Source organism: Octopus sinensis, linkage group LG18 (genome assembly GCF_006345805.1).
Source record: "Octopus sinensis linkage group LG18, ASM634580v1, whole genome shotgun sequence".
Classification (NCBI taxonomy): domain Eukaryota; kingdom Metazoa; phylum Mollusca; class Cephalopoda; order Octopoda; family Octopodidae; genus Octopus; species Octopus sinensis.
The window spans coordinates 23,322,712-23,345,023 of NC_043014.1; the positions used below are offsets into that span (position 1 = coordinate 23,322,712).

At 37.5% G+C, this 22,312-nt stretch overlaps 1 protein-coding gene across 2 annotated transcripts in view; it reads left to right on the forward strand.

Annotated features, from left to right (window-relative positions):
* The window catches only part of LOC115221730 (cell adhesion molecule-related/down-regulated by oncogenes), a 400,560-nt gene that overhangs the window by 256,232 nt on the left and 122,016 nt on the right, over positions 1-22,312 (forward strand). For both annotated transcript variants that reach the window (XM_036510777.1, XM_029791942.2), the window contains exon 3: positions 6,642-6,926. In XM_036510777.1, coding sequence (XP_036366670.1) covers positions 6,642-6,926 — 285 coding nt within the window. The remainder of the gene's footprint in view (positions 1-6,641; positions 6,927-22,312) is intronic.

A 22,312-nucleotide genomic window follows, 5' to 3' on the forward strand; every position in this document is an offset into this window, starting at 1 on the left:
CCAGCATGAAAAACAAACATTAACCCTTTTGTTAACAAAGAATTTAGTAAAATAACTTAGTTATCATTAAGCTAGTGTTAGGTTTAAATTCAGAACTTTTGGAAACAAGACATTTGTACAGCAGAGCCAGAGGCAGTTTCAAGCAGGTTGGTATCAAAAGGGTTAAATAATAATAATGATGATGATGATGGTGAAGAAGAAGAAGAATTCTGCCAATCTACTACTACTACCACCACAACCACCACCACTATTACTATTATCACCACTGCCATTACTGTTATTACTACTACTATTAATAATAATAACAATACTATTAATAATAATATTGATGATAATAATAACAACGATAATAATACCTAACAACAAAAGATTATCAGTTTCTGGATGAAACAAGCTGCTATGTAATTTCTTGCTCTAAGCAAAATCCCTTCCACCCCACTACACCAAACTGCCACCTTACACACAAATATAACCATTACTATCACCACACCACATCAGATCAACATAACTATCATCACCCCTTTGTCTTTTTCTTTTTTTATTATTTTTGTCTTATTTTACTTTACTTCCTCATAAGATTCGTAATCGGAGGAAATATAATTTGAGAGCAGCTTTTCTTGATAATGAAGGGTTATCCATTATCTGTCTTTAATTCTTTTTAATGTATTTCTTTTAATATTGAAGGCCTGAACTAGGTTAAGGGGTATAATCAACAAGGCTTTGTGTTTCTTATAAGTATGTACAGAGTATTTCATTGTTTGTCAAATTTTATGTATGTTACTTTTGTTGTTGCTTTTGCCCTAGCTTATTCCCAATCAAGAATACATATAATCATAAGCATTCCAGCCCTGACCAGCCTGTTTTAGTTTCTGCACATATATTTAGAACGACATTATCCAACAGTAAGGTGTGATTTAAGGGGGTTTTGACTGCTATTTCTAGAAAATTGTATGACTGTCTAAGGTCTCTCATCTTTAAGACTGTGGGGAGTGATTTAAGAGTGATAGGGCTGCTATTTTTAGCAGGTCATGCGACCACATAGAAGTTCCTTTGTTAGTTGTGTGTATGTTGATTTAAGAATGTTGGTCAAAGGCCTAATTCATGGAAGCAGTATCAGTATATGAACAGCTTTCATCTGCTAAATTCCACTCGAAAGATATTGGTCAACCATAGGATATAGTAAAAAACTTTCCCATGGTACCACACAGCAGGACCAAACCCTGAAGCACAGTTTCTTGCAAAGCATTCACATTTGTATCCCCTCTTTTATTTTTCTCTACATTTTCTTACAGGCATTGTCCTGCATAGCCTGTGTCAGTTTCACCAACACACAAACACATGCACACACACATATGTATGTGCATGTGTGTATTACCCCTTTAAATACCTGACATAATTCTCATGGGTTTCTATCGTTCTTTGCTTCACTATTGCCTTTTGCTGCTATTTCGATTTTCTTGTGGCAAAGCTAACCATTTCTTCCATTTCTTGTTTGTGATGTGCCCACTTTTTCCCACCCCTACCATCGTATTGGTGGAAATCCCTTCTCTCATACCGGAAATCTCTTCTTTTATGCTGTTAATCTCTTCTCTTATAACAGTAATCTCTTCTCTTATACCAGTAGTCTCTTCTCTTATACCAAAAGCTCCCACAGAGCTCCACCTCACTTCTGCACCAGAAGACCTACATACCTTTGTTTCTCCCTCCCTTCCAAACCATCTTCTTATTTCTTCCCTACTCCCTCTCTCTCTCTCTATATATATATATACACACACACACACACACACACCACACACACACACACCACACACACACACACACACATATATATAATGAACTAACCCAACCAAATAGCAGTCCATTTGCTTACTTAATTTAACATTGGCATATTTATATCTATATTTGCAGCTGCAGTAACGCTTATATTTACAATGCTTACCTTACTCTCATCCCCAGTAGAGGCAACAATTTTAACTTGTTTGAATGATGATAGGTTAAAAGCAAGAGCAACTGTTATGACATGTCTGGTATCAAACGATCATGGAAACCTTCTTTCCAGGCGCTGAATAACACCTCTCCTTCCCATGTTCCCTCTCATATCCCCTTCCCAGTTTTCAGAATGAAAAGCAGATTGTTTGATGCCTGTGTGTGAACAGCTATGCTGCATGGCAGTGAAACATGTGGTATGACAGCTGAGGACATGCATAGGCTTGAAAGAAATGAAGCCAGTATTCTTCACTGGATTTGCAATGTCAGTGTGCATGTTTGACAGATCTTAAACATCTTGAGAGGAAAGTTAGCCACAGGAGGAATCAGATGTGGTGTGCAAGAGAGACAACTGCGCTGGTATGGTCATGTGGCGAGAATGGATGAGGATAGCTGTTGAAAGAAGTGCCGATCTCTAACTATGGAGGGAGCCTGTGGTAGAAGTAGATCCAGGAAGAAAAGGGATCGAGGTGGTGAAGCATGATCTTCAGACTTTGAGTTTCACAGGCAATAACTGCTGACCAAGACCCTTGGCAATGTGTTGTGCTTCAGACGACCCATCAAGCGAAGTGCACCTGTGCTGGTGGCACATAAAGGACATCTTTTGAACATTGGCTGAGTTCTTTTCAAGTGTTGGGCCTCGCAGAGGCAAGGTAGTTGAGTGACTGAGTTCCTTTTCAGGAGGCAATGTCCAAGACCTTTGGCATTATGTTGCGCTTGAGAAGAAGACCCATCAAATCGAGCAAAATCACAGTCATGGCAGATACTGGTGTCACGCAAATTGGCACCCATGCCGGTGGTGCATAAACACACCTCAGTGTCACATAAATGGCACCCGTGCTGGTGACATGTAAAAGCACCCATTACACTCTCGCCAAATTAGACTGGAGTCTGGTGCAGCCTTCCAACATGCCAGCCCAGTCAAACCATCCAACCCATGCCAGCATGGGGAACGGACGTTAAATGATGATGATGATGATATATGTATATATATTATACTTCAATTACAAGTTGTGTTAACCTTATGAAGGCATGGTTTCATCCAAGGAAATACTGGTTCAGTAACTAGTATTCAGTCTTATATAGTGGCGTTTTCAAACTTCTTTTTTATAAATATACTAGCAGTATCACCCGGCGTTGCTCGGGTTGTAAGGGAAATAACTATATAAGCATTTTTAGAGAGTTATAGCCAAAAAATAGCAAAAAAATGCATTAAAAATTGAAAAAGAATTAAGGTAAATTTTTTTTTTAAATCGTTGACACATCGTAGATATTTTTAGAGAGTTACTTCCCTTATATAAAAGCGAAAAAAAATGCATTAAAATGGAAAAATATGATGGTAAATTTTTTTTAAATCGTAGACTCATTGTAGACGCGCGCTAATATCCAGAAGGGCTCGATATGAATCACGACTATAAGATACCCGCTTTTGATTAAACTGCACCGCAAAATGTGGGAGTAGTTACGAATCTAAATCGTAGGAGACAGACACACAACTTCACTCTTATATAAAGATGCTTTTTTTTTTCAGTCATAGAGTTAGATTTATGAAGGTCTTCAGTAGAAAATCCTTCGAATTCTGACTCGCTGCTTGATATAATGAAATTCGTATCCATTTTTTGTCAGAATTACAAATTTTGAAAACACAATAGGAACAAATTTCGGAAAAAAATCTCCCGTAATTCACGGAATTAAAATTACACTTCGATTTTTGTACAAAACTGTATTTGAAGTGTTTACGAAGTATAATACGTGTTTTCACGAATGTACTAAAGAGATTTACTCTGATATTCTCATTTAAATATGAATAGGTAAATTCGGGTGGTTTGGTAACGAAAGGGTTAAACGGATGCATACATTTATAACTATATATGTGTCGTCTGTTTCATACTTTCACACTATTTCATACTTTCAGTTTAGTGTTCCTCAAATCACTCTGTCGCTATTTACTCTCTTCCAAGAACATTTTCACTCACTCTTATCTGTTAGCTTGCCATACATTTTACTCATGTATCTATCAGCGTGATAGACAGAAACAAATATTACATCTAGTTTCACTTTATTCGTTGCACACTGTGTGTGTGCGTTTGCGTGTGCTGTAAACCAGACTAAGAAAAGCATTTGACATACACACCAGAATGTGAGTTTTCTGTAAATTTTGCTTAATTGGAGTTTAAATTTTAAAAACTGGACCTGGCAAAACCCGATGCATTCTACTCTTAAAAATGCTTGGTAAATTGTAATTGAAGAAATCCTATATTGTAGATTTCTATAACTGACAAAGGGAGGCAGATAAAATCTGCCTTTTATAATAAGAGATACCCACTCGTATGCCACCTACACTCTTTATAAATATATATATATATATATATACGAAAGAAGGTTTGAAAATGCAATTTTAAAAGATGTTTGTTTACTTTACTGGTTTCACTCTTTAAAAAAAGATTGTCAAAAGTAACATGTATAAGTTTGGTTGCGTTAATTATTGGTTGTTACAAAATGCTACATTACATATATACAGTCTTTGGTAACAAGGACATGTTAAGGACATAAAAAAGTTTAACAAGTTCCTTAAAATATTGGGCACAAAAGATTACAACATAAATATACATTCTCAAGAACATGTTAAAGATAGTTTCCAGAAGGAATTATTAAAAAGTTCAGTGGGATATTGGTATTGTATCTGTATATTCAAACACACACAGAATATTGGTTGTCACAGAGTACTACAATACATATATATACGTTCTTTGGTGACAAGAGCATGTTAAGAACATAAAAAAGTTTAATAAGTTCATTGGTATTGTTCATTGAAATATTGGGCACAAATTGTGCCCAATATTTCAATGAACAATACCAATTTCAATAAACAATACCACTATCCCACTGAACTTTTTAATAATTTCTTCTGGAAACTATCTTTAACATGTTCTTGAGAATGTATATTTATGTTGTAATCTTTTGTGCCCAATATTTTAAGGAACTTGTTAAACTTTTTTATATCCTTAACATGTCCTTGTTACCAAAGACTGTATATATGTAATGTAGCATTTTGTAACAACCAATAATTAACGCAACCAAACTTATACATGTTACTTTTGACAATCTTTTTCCAAAGAGTGAAACCGGTAAAGTAAATAAACATCTTTTAAAATTGCATTTTCAAACCTTCTTTCATATATAATTCCACTCATGCGGTACCCTACAACTCCACTTTGTTATATATATATATATATATATATACACACACACATATGTATGCATATATATATACATACATACACACACACACACACACACACACACACACAGAAAGATATAACTCATCATCATCATATATATATATATATATATATATACATATGTATGTGTGTATGTATGTATGTAAATATATATATATATATATATATAGCAGAAATGGATATGTGGTAAGTAGCTTCCTTAGCAACCATATGGTTCTGGGTTCAGTCCCATTGCATGGTACCTTGGACAAGTGTCTTCTGCTATAGCCTTGGGCCAACCAAAGCCTTGTGAGTGGATTTGGTAGACGGAAACTGAAAGAAGCCCATCATATTTGGGTGTTTGTGTGTCCTTGTTTGACGACCGATGCTGGTGTGTTTACATCCTCGTAATGTAGCAGTTTGGCAAAAGAGATTGATAGGAAAAGTACCAGGCTTACAGATAATAATTTTAGGGGTTGATTTGATCAACTAAAGGCAGTGCTCCACCATGGTCGCAGTCATTTGACTGAACCAAATAAAAGATTAAAAGAGTGTATGTGTATGTGTGTATATATATATATTTATATATATATATGTGTGTGTGTGTGTATACATATATAATATAGTAAAAATAATTGAATTTGAAACAGAATAGTGAAACTATCATATCACATTACAATAGAGATGTTATTGTTTCACTTTTGACACGTAATACCAAAACAGTGTAAGAGATAAGAGATTGCTCTGGGCTTGCATTAGCAAGAAGTTGAATTTTTTTTTTTTTTTTTTTGCCCATGACACTCCATGTTTCTAAGTAAGGCATATCTAAAATTTGAACGAAATCGGTTAGGTAGTTTTCGAGTTTTAGTGATGCACACATACAGACACATATCCTCAGTTTTATTTATATATATATATATTATATATATATATATAATATATATATATATATATATACATGATAGATAGATAGATAGATAGATAGATAGATAAGATATATTTATAATTGGTAGAAGTTACATAGTGACCCAAGGGCTGAGAGTTTTGTTCCTTGGTACTAACCAAATGCATGAAACTCATAAACTTTAAATCTTCAACCAATTAATAAAAAACTCATCCTTTGAGTTGTTTTCATGTTTACAACCCCAAGCCTATATATCATCATCATCATCCTTATTTAACATCTGTCTTTCACGCTGGCACGGGTTGGGCAGTTTGACAGGAGCCAACCAGGTAGAATGGCTGGATGCCCTTCCTAACACCAACCACTCTGCAGAGTGGAGTGAGTGCTGTTTACATGGCACCAACACAAGTAAGGTCAGTTTTTACATGGTTTTTACTGCTGGATACTATATATATTGTAGTTTTTTGTTTTTTTGTTTTTTTTTAGTATATTTTCACACATACTTATAAAAAGTTTCTCCTCTCTTTCAGAACTGATTCAATACTTAGAAGAACCAATGTCCACTGTAGTACTTCAAAATAGTCCAGTTGTCTTGACATGTCCAGTAACACCTGCATCAGCTCAGGTGCAATGGTATTATCAAGGTAAACCCATCAATAATGACTATCAAGGCGTTATGGTAAATGGGACCAGTCTTTCCATAAGTGAATTCCATTCTGGAAATACACTATATTCCCATGAAGGAATGTATTACTGTATTGCAACTACTGATGTTGGATCACTCATCAGTCAACCTGCCTGGCTGCAAGTACCTCGTAAGTATTGCAAACACTTCTCTATATATATCTCTATGTATGTATAACTTGAATGCATTTGTATGTATGTTTATCTACTACAATTTTTCAATCATGTCTGGATAAAATGCTTCATTCTACACTCAGCAGTTCTATGTACCTTTTCAAATTAAATTTCCAGATTTTTCTGGATAAATTCCCGTGCTAAACCAGTCATTCTTATATGGTGCTGCAAAAACTAATAAAGCATATTTTTAGAATTGTGAAAAATACAAACTCAAATTTTAAACCTATGCTTCATTTATTGCATAATGAAATAACAGAAATTTAATAATTGTCCATAGTTCAAATTATTTATGTTTATAAACTAAAATATATAACTTTTGTTTAATACATTATTTTTTTTTACTTTATGCATAGTACACCAAAATATTTTTATTTATTCTAAACATGAATTATTTTGTTTCATTTTATTTTTTCTAAACATGAATTATTTTGTTTCAAGTGAAATACATGTTCAGGTATCATTTTTATTTCTCCAAATTTAACTATTAAAAAAGTAGAAAAAAGAGAGATAAGAAAGAAAGAAATAAGGGGTAAGTAATGCAACAGAAGATAGAAGGGGAAATGAGCAACAACAAGAACAACTGAAACAGCAAGAACAGGTACAACAGCAATAACAACAAAATCAATAATTGTTGGAATTATTGTTGCGTTCAAAAGACATTTCAAGTTCGTTTTCGGTAGATGTGGTTGCTAATTCAATTGAAGAATTCATGTATAATCCAGAAGAAGGGATCATGTTTTCTGCATACTTCTGAAGATATGAAGGAATCTTCAAGGAAGAGTGTAAAAGCTGGATGGATGAAAAGAAGGTATGTTTTTTTTTTAAGGAAATTATCACCAGCAGAACATGGAAAGTTTTGTAATTACATCTTGCCGAGAAAAACCATCCAAAATTAACAAGGATACATGGAAAACAAATAGGAAGGTCTTCATTGAGAAAAACTGTAAAAATAGCGAGAGGCATCTCAGGAAAACAATTACAATTGTTGGGTGAAATGATTAGTAAGGTAACTTTGAAGGCTAAAGTTTTTGTATCAAAAAATACAACACACCTTTTTGGCACAGACTGGATAGAATTGTTTAATTTATGGAACTTCCCTATAAATAATTTTTGCAATAATGTAAATTGTTATAACACCAGTTCAAATGAAGCATCGGAAGTTTTAAAAAAGAAATTGGAAAAGATTTTCCCTCTATGTTTTTTTGGAAGAATTAGGTGGACGCACCCAGCCAAAAGTAAAATTTCAAGTAAAAGTAAACGCCATACCGGTGTTTAAACCAAGGCAAGTTGTACCTTTCGTGGCATTTAATCAAGTCAATGAGGAATTAGATAGGCTAGAAAAGCTGGGAGTTATAGAAAAAGTTAATTATTCAGAATGAGCAGCACCAACTGTTTATGTAAAGAAAAACAATAACAAAACGCAAGTATGCATGGACTTTTCAACAGGTTTGAATGAATGTTTAAGGACATACAATTATCTACTACCAAGACCAGAGGAAATTTTTGCGAAACTCAATGGAGGAAAATTTTTCTCAAAATTGGACTTGTCAAAGGCATATTTACAGTTACAAGTCGAGGATTGAATGTTCGAAATTATTAACAATAATCACTCATAAAAGTTTATATAAATTCAGTTGACTTCCTTTCAGGATAAATGTGGCACCTAGTATTTTCCAACAGGTGATGGACACAATGGTTGCAGATACGGATTTCGCTATAGCATATTTGGATGACCTACTCATAAAAAGTGAGTCATGAGGAACATGTTAAAATGGTTTTTGAGAAGATAAAGGAGTATGGATTCAAAATTAGTGAGGAAAAATGTGAATATTTCATGCCAGAAATAAAGTATCTTGGGCAAGTTATCAGTAAAAAATGGTTGCTGGCCAGATTCTTCAAGATTGACAGCAATAAAAAATATGCCTACCCTGCAAAATATTACAATACTACAAACGTTTTTAGGGCTCACAATATATTACCAAACATGCATGAGCTAAGAGCACCCCGAAACAACCTAGTAAAAAAAAAAAAGCATAAAATGGTATCTATTAGACAGGTGTCAAAAAGCATTGGAAGAATTTTAAAAAGTTTTATCATTGGAACGGTCATTATTGCACTTTGATCCAGCATTTAGATAATGGCAAGATCTGGCATGTTGCTTTCTTAAGCAGGGTGTCAGAAGAGATTGTTATGAATATTTATATATGTGTGTGTGTGTGTGTATACAGTGTTAGGTGTGGTGTACAGATATTGAATATCGAGAAAAAAGGTCACCAGAATTTTGGAATTTGTCAAATATAGACCTCAACAAGGATGAGATGAACCTCCTATTAAAAGATTTCAAATTTACCCTGACACCCACCCTAATCTCATTGAACTGAAATCTGATACTGAACACTTCAACCGCCAACTCTGACTTACAGAATTCTTCAGCAGTAAGGATTTAAATGATGAATCAATAGTCAGGAATAAATCCCACTTCACTCCCTACAAGGGAAAGGACAAATATTTAGACACGTATATAGATACGATTTCAAGATTTCCCCTAAATGCTCACAGATGCAAACAAAACCTTCATGAAGAAGAAAAAGAAGCCTTACAAACACTGAAGAACAACAACTCAATCATCCTAAAAGAAGCTGATAACGGAGGGGTGATAGTAATCATGGACAAGGACTATTCATCATCATCATCATCATCGTTTAACGTCCGTTTTCCGCGCTAGCACGGGTTGGACGGTTCGACCGGGGTCTGGGAAGCCAGGGGCTGCACCAGGCTCCAGTCTGATCTGGCAGTGTTTCTACAGCTGGATGCCCTTCCTAACGCCAACCACTCCGCGAGTGTAGTGGGTGCTTTTTACGTGCCACCGGCACAGGTGCCAGGGGAGTCTGGCATCGGCCACGATCAGTTGGTGCTTTTAACGTGCCACCGGCACGGAAGCCAGCCAAGGCGGCACTGGCATCGGCCACATTCGGATGGTGCTTTTTATGTACCACCGGCACAGAAGCCAGTCGAGGCAGCGCTGGCAACGGCCACGTTCGAATAGTGCTTTTTATGTGCCACCGGCACAGGTATCACAACTACTATTTCCATTGATATTTGTTTCGATGTTCATGTACATGCACTTGACTCAACAGGTCTCCTCAAGCACAGCGAGATGTTCTGGGATCCAAGGTACTTTGAATGGGCAGGGGCTATGCGGAACTGGTGCCGGAAGTAGCCCGGGTCTTTGCAGTCACAGCACATCTCCAGAGATCTCGGTCCTTCGCCATTGCCTCAGTGAGGCCCAACGCTCTGAGGTCATGCTTCACTACCTCATCCCATGTCTTCCTGGGTCTACCTCTCCCCCTGATTCCTTCAACTGTTTGGGAGCGGCACTTCTTCACACATCTCTCCTCATCCATCCGCAGTACATGACCATACCATCGCAAGCGTCGCTCTTGCACACCACATCTGATGCTTCTTATGTCCAGCATTTCTCTCAAGGTGCTTACACTCAGTCGTGCATGCACACTGACATTACACATCCAGCGGATCATGCTAGCTTCATTTCTTTCAAGTCTACGCATGTCCTCTGCAGTCACAGCCCATGTTTCACTACCGTGAAGCATGGCAGTTCGCACACATGCATCATACAATCTACCTTTCACTCTGAGTGAGAGACCCTTTGTCGCCAGTAGGGTAGGAGCTTTCTAAACTTTGCCCAGGCTATTCGTATTCTAGTGGTGACACTCTCTGAGCATCCACCTCCACTACTAACTTGGTCACCCAGGTAGCGGAAACTATCGACTACTTCTAGTTTCTCCCCCTGGAGTGTGATGGAATCTGTTTTCTGAGTATTTGTGGTGTCTATTGTCCCTGTGCATCTGCCGCACACTGGGTGCATCTAATGGAGTTTCTACCTACACCTTTCCTACAGATCGAGCAGGGCCATCTGCCCGATGGGGTGTGTGCTGAGTTCGCCTTTCTGCTTACTATAACTTTGGTCTTTGCTACATTTACTCTAAGGCCCTTTGATTCTAACCCTTGTTTCCACACCCGAAATTTCTTTTCTAGTTCCGGTAGTGATTCTGCTATGAGAGCCAGGTCATCAGCATAGAGGAGCTCCCAGGGGCAACCTGTTTTGAATTCCTCTGTTATTGCCTGGAGGACTAGCAATTTCTATGGATTGCCCAAAATCTACAAAAGTTCCGAAATACAAAGTGCCATAAATAAGCAGAAGAAACTACGTAAAAATACTAAGACCAATAGTTGCTGGACCTCAAGCACCAACACAACAACTAAGTCATTTTTTAGATATACTCCTAAAATCCTTGTGCCCTTTAATACCCAGGGATGGCATAGATTTCATCCAACACATCGCTCCCACTGTCGCAGAAGGTACTATACTTACCAGTTTTGATGTCACCAATCTCTATACTAATATACCTCACACTTTAGGCCTAGAAGCAATCAAACACTGGGTAGAGAAACATAGAGGACGGATAAATGAATGCTTCAAGACAGACTTCACCTCCATGGCCACATGACTAGTACTAGAAAATACCTTTAGATTCGACAATAAAACATAACAACAGATAAAAGGGCATGGCTATGGGGACACAGTTTATGCCCTCATATGCAAACTTATTTATGGGATACTTGGAAGAAAAACTTTATGAGGAAGTAGAAAAACTTTTGATAAGGAGTACAAGAAATATATCTTTAAGAAGTGTAAACACTTCCTTGATGATTGCTTCATCATCTGGGACAAATTGAGTCAAGATTTAAGTATATTTAACAATATACTGAACACACTTCACCCAGCCATCAAATTCACAACATAATCCAATTGCAATGAATTGCTGTTCCTGGATATCCACATAAAACTACAGAACTCCACAGTCACAACAGACATATTTTACAAAAAAACTGACACACCCCAATATTTAAATTTCTACTTTTGCCATCCATCACACATCAAAAGAAACATCCTATACAGACTGGCAAGATGCATCTGTGCTATAGTGACTGACCCCAAAATACGTGAAATCCGACTCAACGAACTCAAAGGCTTCCTCACAATGCAGAAATACCCCTTAGGATTAATTAATGAGGGAATGAAAAAGGCGATGAAACTGAACATTACCCAACTACTGACACCTATGGAAAAAGTTAATGAAAACACGATTCTGTTTGTTAACACACACAGTCCTGGAATAATCAACATTTTTCACATCATAAAATCAAATTTACCTATACTCCTACGAAGCCCCAAAATGAAAAATCTGATTGAAAAACACCTTACAGAATAGTAGACACCAACCAAAAAAATTTTAAAAACACCTCACAAGGGCAGAATTCAAATCAGAGAATGAATCAAAATTCTTAGTAAAAGAATGTGGAACATGAAACAACAATTTTAAATACTTAGAAAGTGGTTCCCACATAAAGTTCAAGAGCAGATCTCTTTTCAAAATAAATGTAGATATGAACTGCAAAATGCAAAACCTTACATATTGCATTACCTGTCCAAACTGCAAAGAAAATTACATTGGAGAAACAAATAATTCCCTCTGCCAACATGCAAGAAGAGCATCTGATTTTAAAACGTATAGTACATTCATCCAAACCATCCTAACATTGGAAAAAAGACAGATATAAAAACAAAAACAAAATTAACGTGTGTGTGTGTGTGCATGGAGCGGGAGGGGGCAAAAAGTCAAAATCTGCAATATTTTGGCTGGTCACATACCATGTACTTTCATTTTTGGGCCTTCGGAAGACAGAAAATGGGCTTCTTCACAATAAAGATGAAGTCATGGCATCAAGACTCAGATGGGAAAATCCTGGCTTAGTGTACAACTGCAACTCAACTTGATGCTGATGGTCAGACCAAAGGCCTTCGATGCACACAAGAAGTTGTTTAGAATCCATTGCATGTCCTCAGGAGTGTGTGCTACAAGTGTACAATCATCTGTGGAGAGCAAATCTCAAATTGTTTGCACCAAAGTCTTAGTTTTCACTTGAAGTGCTGTTGGCTGAACCAGCCACTGAAACTTTACACCTTCTTTAATACACTCAAATTCTGTTTCCAACATGATTGAAAAATACAAAGCAAATAAGAATGATGCAAGAACACAGCTTTGTTTTGTCCCATTTGAGACTGTGAATGAGTTGAACACTTAGTTATGGGATAACCTAGCTTTCTAAGGACAACCCAAGGAGCATTCCTAGATATGGTGTTGAAAGCTTTACTTAGATCTACAAAAGTGACAAAAAGGTCTCGGTTGTGCCCACAAGCCTTTTCCTGCAGCTGCCTTAGGCTAAAAATCATATCCACTGTGCTTCTACCAGCCCGAAATCCACACTGTGATTCAGGCAACACTAAGCTGGCAAGGGCATCATTTAATCTGTTTAAGATAACCCTTCAAAGGATCTTCCCTAAAACACACAAAAGGGAGATACCTCTATAGTTGTCGCATTCATATTTGTTACCTTTGTGCTTATATAAAGGTGCACTATAGAAGCATCTTTGAACTCCTGTGGGACTGTTCCTGATTCCCAGATTAAGGAGAAACTTGTTCAGCAGGAAACTGCTATGACATCGCTCTTATCAGTGATTCTCTCTCCAATGCCCAGTCTCTTTTACAATCTCTTGAACAAGCCTCAAATTGTGTAGGTCTTTACCTCAATGAGACCAAAACTGAATACATAAACAAGTGCCTGTCCAACAGTGATTGCATCATCCACACTCTTAACAGTGCACCTTTAAATATGGTTTCTGATTATAAATATCTTGGGTCATACATATCATCATCTGGAAAAGACTTTCTAACTAGAAAGGGTATGGCCTGGTCAGCCTGTAATGACATGCATAAGATCTGGTCATCAAATCTAAGTAGAGACTTCAAACTTGAAATATTCAAAGCCACAGTCGAACCAATTCTACTATATGGCTCAGAAAGCTGGACGTTATCAAAGAAGCTTGAGAGGCGGTTGGATGGAACCTACACTCGCCTCCTTATGAGAGCTCAAAATCTCTCGTGGAGGCGCCATCCAACTAAAATGCAAATATATGGGAAATTACCACCTGTGTCATCTCTTGTGAAAGGTAGGAGAGTCCAGTTTGCTGGACATTGTTGTAGAGCTGAAAAAGAAGTAATTTCTACTCTTCTCCTCTGGAAGCCATCTACTCGCAACACCAGAGGGCGCACACTCTCCTACCCTGATGTAATCTCCAGGGTTACAGGCATCCAGCAACAGGACCTCCGTAATACTATGATGGACCGTGAAGTCTGGCGCAACATGGTAAATTCCATTGTCTCGACCACGGTCGAACAATGATGATGATGATGATGCTACAACATTTATATATCTCAGCTGGGATGCCATTATTCTCAGACAACTTTCCATTTCATGAGCTGTTTTATGGCCTTTTTTTATTTCAGCGTTAGATGGAGCAACTGGCAGTTCTTCAAGGACAGGCCTTTGTGGTAGGTTGATGATCAGTTCTTCATCAACAATTCAGTCCATATTCGGAACATTTGAAAAGTGCTCTGCCCAGCACTTCATGATCTGCTTTTTATCTGTCAGAAGATTACACTCAGTTGAAAGTATGGGAATTAAGTCACCAGACACAGGTCCAAAAAGACTCTTTAGATTCTGGTAGAATGACTTCGAGTCACATCTATCCGCAACATCTTGCAATTCCTGTGCCTTCCTTTACTACCATATCTGTTTCATTTGCCTCAGTTGAAACTGGCATGTATTTCTGGTGTTTTTAAACTCACTGAGTTCAAATTCTGCCGAGGTCAAGTTTGCCTTTTATCCTTTCGGGGTCAATAAATTAAATCTAAGCTAAGTGCATTAGATTCCTTGGAAGAAAGCTTCAAATGTATATAAAACAGGGACAGAAAAACGGACAATGTTACACGAATATGAATACGTAAAAACAATAATAATAATACATAAAAACAATAATGATAATATTAATAACAAAAACAGGACATCACAAACAGGCGTCTTTCGACAGGACAAGTAAACTTGAGCTGGCATGTTAGGAATGTGCCTTAGAGCAGAGAGAAAATATATATATATAAGGGTCAGGTCCTTCCCAAACCACAGGCTCATAAGGCCAGTTTTCTGCATTCTGTAGCATGTATATTCTCCCTAGAGATGCCAATCTGTTACAAAATTATTCTTTTACTTCAGTCATTTGACTGTGGCCATGCTGGAGCACCACTTTGAAGGACTTTTTAGTCGAAGAAATCGGTCCCAGGGCATTTTCCTTTTTAGGCTTAGTACTCATTCTATCAATCTCTTTTGCCAAACCACTAAGTTGCAGGGATGTAAACACACCAACACCAGTTGTCAAGCAGTGATGGGGGGGTCAAAAAGAGACACACATATTGATACATACATACACACACACAATGCATCCACCAAATCCACACGCAAAGTTTTGGTTGATCTGAGGGTATAGCTACTTGCCCAAGGTGCCGTGCAGCGGGACTGAACCTGGAACCATGTGGTTGGGAAGCAAGCTTCTTATCACACAGCCATAGCACAATGTGAAATGAAATATTTTGCTCAAGAACACAATTCATGGCCTGGTCCAGGAATCAAAACCACAATCTTACAATCAGAAGTGGAACATCCTAACCAGTAAGCCACACACACACACATTTTTGATATGCACTCACACTTGTGTACTTGTGTGTATACAGATATACGTATATAGATATACTTAATGAGAAACAGTGAGATAGAGGAAAAGGCGAAGAAGGAAGTATGGTGCAGACTATATTATATCAGTTAGCTGGGCATCAGGCATTAATAATGGTTAAAGAACTGGCTGGGCAATATTATTCATGCCTAGCAGACATTAATGAGAAGTGACATTTCTGGCTAATGAAGGGGCATTTGGGTTGCCATTGGCATCGTGTTAGCATTGCAACCACCCCCATCTCTCTCTCTCGCTTCTTTGCGTAAAAATATACATACATATGTGTATTTGTATGAAGTATGCTTGTGCATGTATATATGTGTCTATATATATATATGAGTATGTGTATGTATCTAAACATGTATGTGTTTGTGTGTTGTCATCATCATTTTAATGTTCACTTTTCCATGCTTGCATTGATGAGACAGAATTCATTAAGTCACATTTTCTACTGCTGGATGCTCTTGCAGTTACTAACTCTTACTTCTTTCCAAGTAAAGCAATTTCCCCCATGGCCTGACCTGTTTTTACTGAAGATTGAAGACAACACTGCTTGTATGATTGTGAGACTTGTTTACAAATATTGCAGATCACACATATATGTATATCTCCAGGCATGGCTTTGAGGAGCTTAAGAAATTTACTTATAATGCTCCAAAGTTACACTAATTTGGAGCATCATAAGTACGACTTAGTATATATTTTGAACTCCGAAGTTTTAACCAAACCTTTTTCATTTTTCTTCAGTCAATTACCATCTATATTCTTTTTAGATTTCAAATGCTTAGAATTTTGCTCATGGAGCCTTATATATATCTTGCCTATTTGTATTGAGTTAGCACACCTATGGAGTGTTATAAATATCACTAAGCATTTCACCCAGTGTGCTGACAATTCTGCCAGCTTGCTGCCTTAATAATAATAATAATAATAATAATAATAATAATAATAGTGGCTGTGTGGTAAGAAGCTTGCTTCCCAGTCACATGATTCCAGGTTCAATCTCACTGCATGGCACCTTAGGAAAATGTTTTCTACTATAGTATCGGGCCAACCAAAACCTTGTGTGTAGATTTGGTAGATGGAAACTGAAAGAAGCTCGTCATATATATATATGTGTGTGTGTCTTTGTGTCTGTGTTTGCCCCATCCACCCCTTATTACTTGACAACCAGTGGTGGTGTGTTTGCATGTCTGTAACTTAAAAAATAAGTCATGTAACTAAAAATTCAGGATGGTGCCCTATCATGGCCACAGTCTAATGACTCAAAGAAGTAAAAGATAAAAGACATTATTTATATTGCATATCTATATATGTGGTATATAATTTTAAAACGTGTTCATTTATTGAAATGGCCATATTACCAATTTGAATTTCTCTTTTTGTCATTAGCCAGCTGGACGTAATTTCTCTCGCCTCTTGAAATTTTTTCTCATTTACTATTTTTCTCTTCTATTTATTGTATATCCTTTCAAAATTTCTCCCAGGCATTACCCATTACAATCTGTCTTGGCCTAATGGCCCTTAATGTCTGTCTTTGTTGATTGTTTCTCTGTACGTCCACTCTAGAGTCATTTGTTCATTCGAAGCCCTAACTCTCCATAAATTTTATATTTTAAAAATTTCTGGATGCTGCTGTCTTATGAAGTTTTCCTGTCTTGATGTTGAAAGCTTGAAATAGGTAGTAATAAACAGTCGACAACTGAGGAGGAGTTAGACTTCCTTTGGTATTTTGTCCTGTACTTATCTCTGTGTGTTTACATATTTTTCACTTATTGGTGATATCCTGTACTTATTGTGTATTTTTTTTTTGTATTCTTTGCTTTTGTCCTGTACTTATCTCGTGTGTGTTTATGTATTTTTCACTCACTGGTGAGGTCCTGTACTTAATGTGTGGTAAGTAGCTTGCTTACCAACCATATGGTTCCGGGTTCAGTCCCACTGTGTGGCACCTTGGGCAAGTGTCTTCTACTATAGCCACAGGCCAACCAAAGCTTTGTGAGTAGATTTGGTAGATGGAAACTGAAAGAAGCCTGTCATATATATGTGTGTGTGTTTGTGTGCCTGTGTTTGTCCCTCCAACATCGCTTGACAACTGATAGTGGTGTGTTTACGTCCCCATAAGTTAGCAGTTCAGCAAAAGAGACTGATAGAATAAGTACAAGGCTTACAAAGAATAAGTTCTGGGGTTGATTTGCTCAACTAAAGGTGGTGCTACAGCATGACCACAGTCAAATGAGCGAAACAAGTAAAAGAGAATATATATATATATATATAAACTGAGAATGTGTGTCTGTCTGTCTGTGTGTTTCCCCAAAACTTGAGAACTACACAACCAATTTCGTTCAAATTTTACACATGCCTTACTTAAGGTCCGGGGAGTGTCATTGGCAAAAAAAAACATCTTAACTTTTTCCCTAGGGCGACCCCACAGCAATATCATATCTTCTCCACTATTTCAGTATTACGTGTTAAAAGTGAAACAAAAACATCTCTCTTTTGTAATGCAGACACTTTCATTTTAATACTGAAACTATTAAAGTGAAAGTATTATATAACAGGGATGAACCATTAACAGGTGGTCATCCATTTTGCTAGAAGATCCGCTATGGTCTTATCTGCTACACCACTGGTTTTCAATTCATATTAATCAAATTAATGTTCAATTTTTCACCCTTATTATGTGTGTGTGTGTGTGTGTATTAGCAATTCGTATAAAATTGCATCAATGACTTGAACTTGAATAAGTGGTTTCACATAAATGGGGATAAATTAAAAAGGTTTGTTGTTATTATTATTACTGTTTGACTATTGTAATCACGTTTGTTGGTTCCTCGTAAGGGAAACGTTGTTGTGTTGCATTTGTTAAATAATTGTAAACCGTAACCCTCCCCCTTTCGGAGAAGGGGCTTTGGTTATTGTTTAAAAATCTAATCGTGTCCCTGTTTGGGGAAATTGACAATATTTTCATCATCTTTACGGAAGCATTTTTGTTAAAATACCTTCGCTAGAAGAAATTCCAACAATGAATTTCGCTGCAGCCGTACACTTCTGTACAAGAGGGAGGACACGATCCAATTGATCGAAATTGCAAGAGACGGGCCTACAATTCCAGTCTGTTATATATTTTGAGTATTGTTATCACTAACAATATCAAGATATAACTTTGTATTTTGTATTTTATGTGTAGATGTATATATATAGATGTACATGTAATATGTACACATATATATTCACATATATACATGCATAATATATCTACCCATACACACATACGCACACACACACACATACATAGGGGCAAGTGTGGCTGTGTGATAACAAACTACGTTCCAAACACATGGTCCTGGGTTCAGTCCCACTGTGTGGTGACTTGGCATGTGTCTTCTGCTGTAGCCTCAGACCAACAAAAGCCGGATCCATTTGCTCAAACCTTGCTGTATCCACAGATTCCATCGTACTACACTTGAAATGGAAAAAAATGGGCCCCACGGAAAGCAGGTCAAAATGTTCATGGATACCCTGGCATTAAGTTTCACACTTGCCTTGAGCAAGTATACACAGTGCATCCCACTCAACAAAAGTGCTTCTACCTTCATCTACTACTGCATGAGGTCAGAGGGCCAACATCTTTCCAGGCCCTAAAAACCGTTCATGGACATGTCTGCACAACATACAGAGAAGCCTGCTATCGACAAGGTCTGTTAGAAGATAGTGCACAATGGGATGCAACTTTAGGAGAGGCTGCTTTATCACAATCACCTAAAAGTCTCAGGGCACTATTTGCAGTATTACTACAGGCATGGGAACTGTGTGAACTGGCCACTCTATGGCTCAAATATAGAGACAACCTGGCTGAAGACTTTCAGCGCCAAGCTCAACTGCTCTATCCTGACATGGAGGGTATCAGCAATGAAATCTATATCAAAACACTCATTCACATTGAAGATAGAATTGCTAAACTGGGTGGAAATGAATTGTCGACGTATGGCCTGCCACAAGTATTCAGGTCAGGGTCAAATAGCCTTCCCACTGCTGTCATTCGTGAAACAACCTACGACACTCAAGCGCTTTCAAAGTACATTGTTGAAAATGAGCCTAAATTACTTCCGGACCAGCTGCAGGCCTACAGAACTATTCTTAACAGTGTACGCCAACGCGAGGGACGAATCTTCTTCCTCGATGCTCCTGGAGGGACAGGAAAAACATTTATTACAAAGCTTCTCCTTGCAGAAGTTAGGCAGCATCAGGGCATTGCAGTAGCTATAGTCTCCTCTGGCATTGCAGCTACTTTGTTACCTGGTGGCAGGACAGCACACTCAACTTTTAAACTCCCTCTCAATTTAGCAGCATCCGAAATGCCTTCATGCAACATCAACAAAAGCTCAGATCAGGGACAAGTACTTAAAATGTGTCATCTAATTGTCTGGGATGAGTGCACTATGGCTCACAAGGGAGCTTTGGAAGCATTAGATAGAGCCCTGAAAGACATCCGAGACTGCCAGGCTCCAATGGGAGGTGTAACGCTTCTGTTGTCAGGTGATTTCAGGCAAACTCTTCTTGTCATTCTGAAAGGCACTAGTGCAGATGAAGTCCAAGCATGCCTAAAGTCCTCTACCCTGTGGCATCATGTTACAATCCTCAATCTCACCACTAACATGAGAGCTCAGCTACTCGGCAACAAAATGTCCACAAAGTTTGCATAGGACATTTTGACACTTGATGCTGCAGGACAAATGGAAGTGTGGTCATTTTCCTCTGTTGTTAATTCTATAGATGACCTCAAAAACAAAGTCTTTCCCAACTTCACACAAAACTACCAAAATCACAATTGGCTGTGTGAAAGACCAATATTAGCTCCCAAAAACATCGCTGTTAACAAAATTAATCAACAGCTAATGCATTCTCTTCCCGGCACTATACACACTTACAAGTCTGTTGATACAATTCCAGATATAAATGAAGTTGTGAACTATCCTCCTGAATTTCTCAATTCACTGGAGCCTCCTGGACTATCTCCACAAATATTAGCACTTAAAGTTGGAACTCCTGTAATGCCACTCCGCAATCTGGAACCACCAAGACTTTGCAATGGAACACGACTGGTGATAAAGAAAATTATGTCACACATTATCGAGGTGATCATTCTTTCTGGATGTGGAAAAGGTAATGACGTCTTTATTCTAAGAATTCCTTTTACTCCATCAGGAGCAGAAATTCCATTTACATTCAGAAGACTGCAATTCCCCCTTCGTGTCAGCTTAGCCATGTCCATTAACAAATCTCAGGGTCAAACTCTCTCTGTAGCTGGTCTTCTCTTGGAAGAGTCCTGCTTCTCGCATGGGCAACTGTATGTTGGCTGCTCAAGAGTAGGAACCAAAAGAAACCGTTTTGTATATGCTCCACAAGGAAAAACAAGGAACATTGTTTACAACGAAGTGTTATAATATCAACAGTCAGGAGGTATATACATGATCCCCTTTTTTTTAACAAACTTCATGTACTTTCATGTATTTATATTAATATACATATATATATATATATACATATATATATATGTGTGTGTGTGTGTTTATCCATATATATAACAGAAAAATCTAATTCTTCAATTGAATGTAACTGGACAACTCCGGGTATCTCTGCTAGTATGTATATATATGCACTAAACACACATCTTATAGTGGAAACAGCTGTAAGCTAACAAAGTTCATAAGCTAATCAGTTATTCCTTTGTCATCTCCTTTCTTACATATGTGTGAGTGTGTGTATATATACATACATACATACATATATATATATATGTTTTTTTTTTGGTACTTGTTTCAGTCATTTGACTGCGGCCATGCTGGAGCACCGCCTTTTTTATGTATGTATGTATATATATATATATATATATATATATTGTTGTGTCTGGGGAGAGTCATTTTCTTTTTGTGCCTTATTATTTAACACATTCACCGGTAAAACTTCCACTTTTTTTTCTTATTTTTATTTTCCTAAAATTTTCGTTGCGTCTTGCAACCTTTTCAATAGTTTTGACTCTGTCCGTTATTTACACTGCATTCCCTTTTGTTTGTTTGTGCTCATGTGTGTGGGTCAGTGTGTGTGTGTGCCTATACATGCATGCATGTACGTATGTATGTGTGTGTGTGTTTGCATGTGTATATATGTGTGTATATGTATATATGTATGTATGTGCATCTGTATGTACGTATCCTGTATATTTATGTGCTTGCCTGTCCGCGTTTGTGTGTTTTCTATGTATGTGTATGTGAGCATGTGTTTGTATATCTATGCACCTGTCTCCTTGTATGTGCATGTCTGTGTGTGTGTGTGTGTTATGCAACTATGTTTCATGTTTGTATGTATGGGTGTGCATCTTTATATGTGTGGATCCGTGTCTCCATATGTGTCACACACACACACATATATATATATGTTTTTGTTTTGTTTTGTTTTTCCAGTTTCAGCTCTTGAGCTGTGGCCATGCTGGGGCACCGCCATTGTGGTGAAAGAGTACAGCAGGGATCACCACCCCCTGCCGGAGCCTCGTAGAGCTTTTAGGTGTTTTCGCTCAATAAACACACACAACGCCCAGTCTGAGAATCGAAACCGCGATCCTGCGACCGCGAG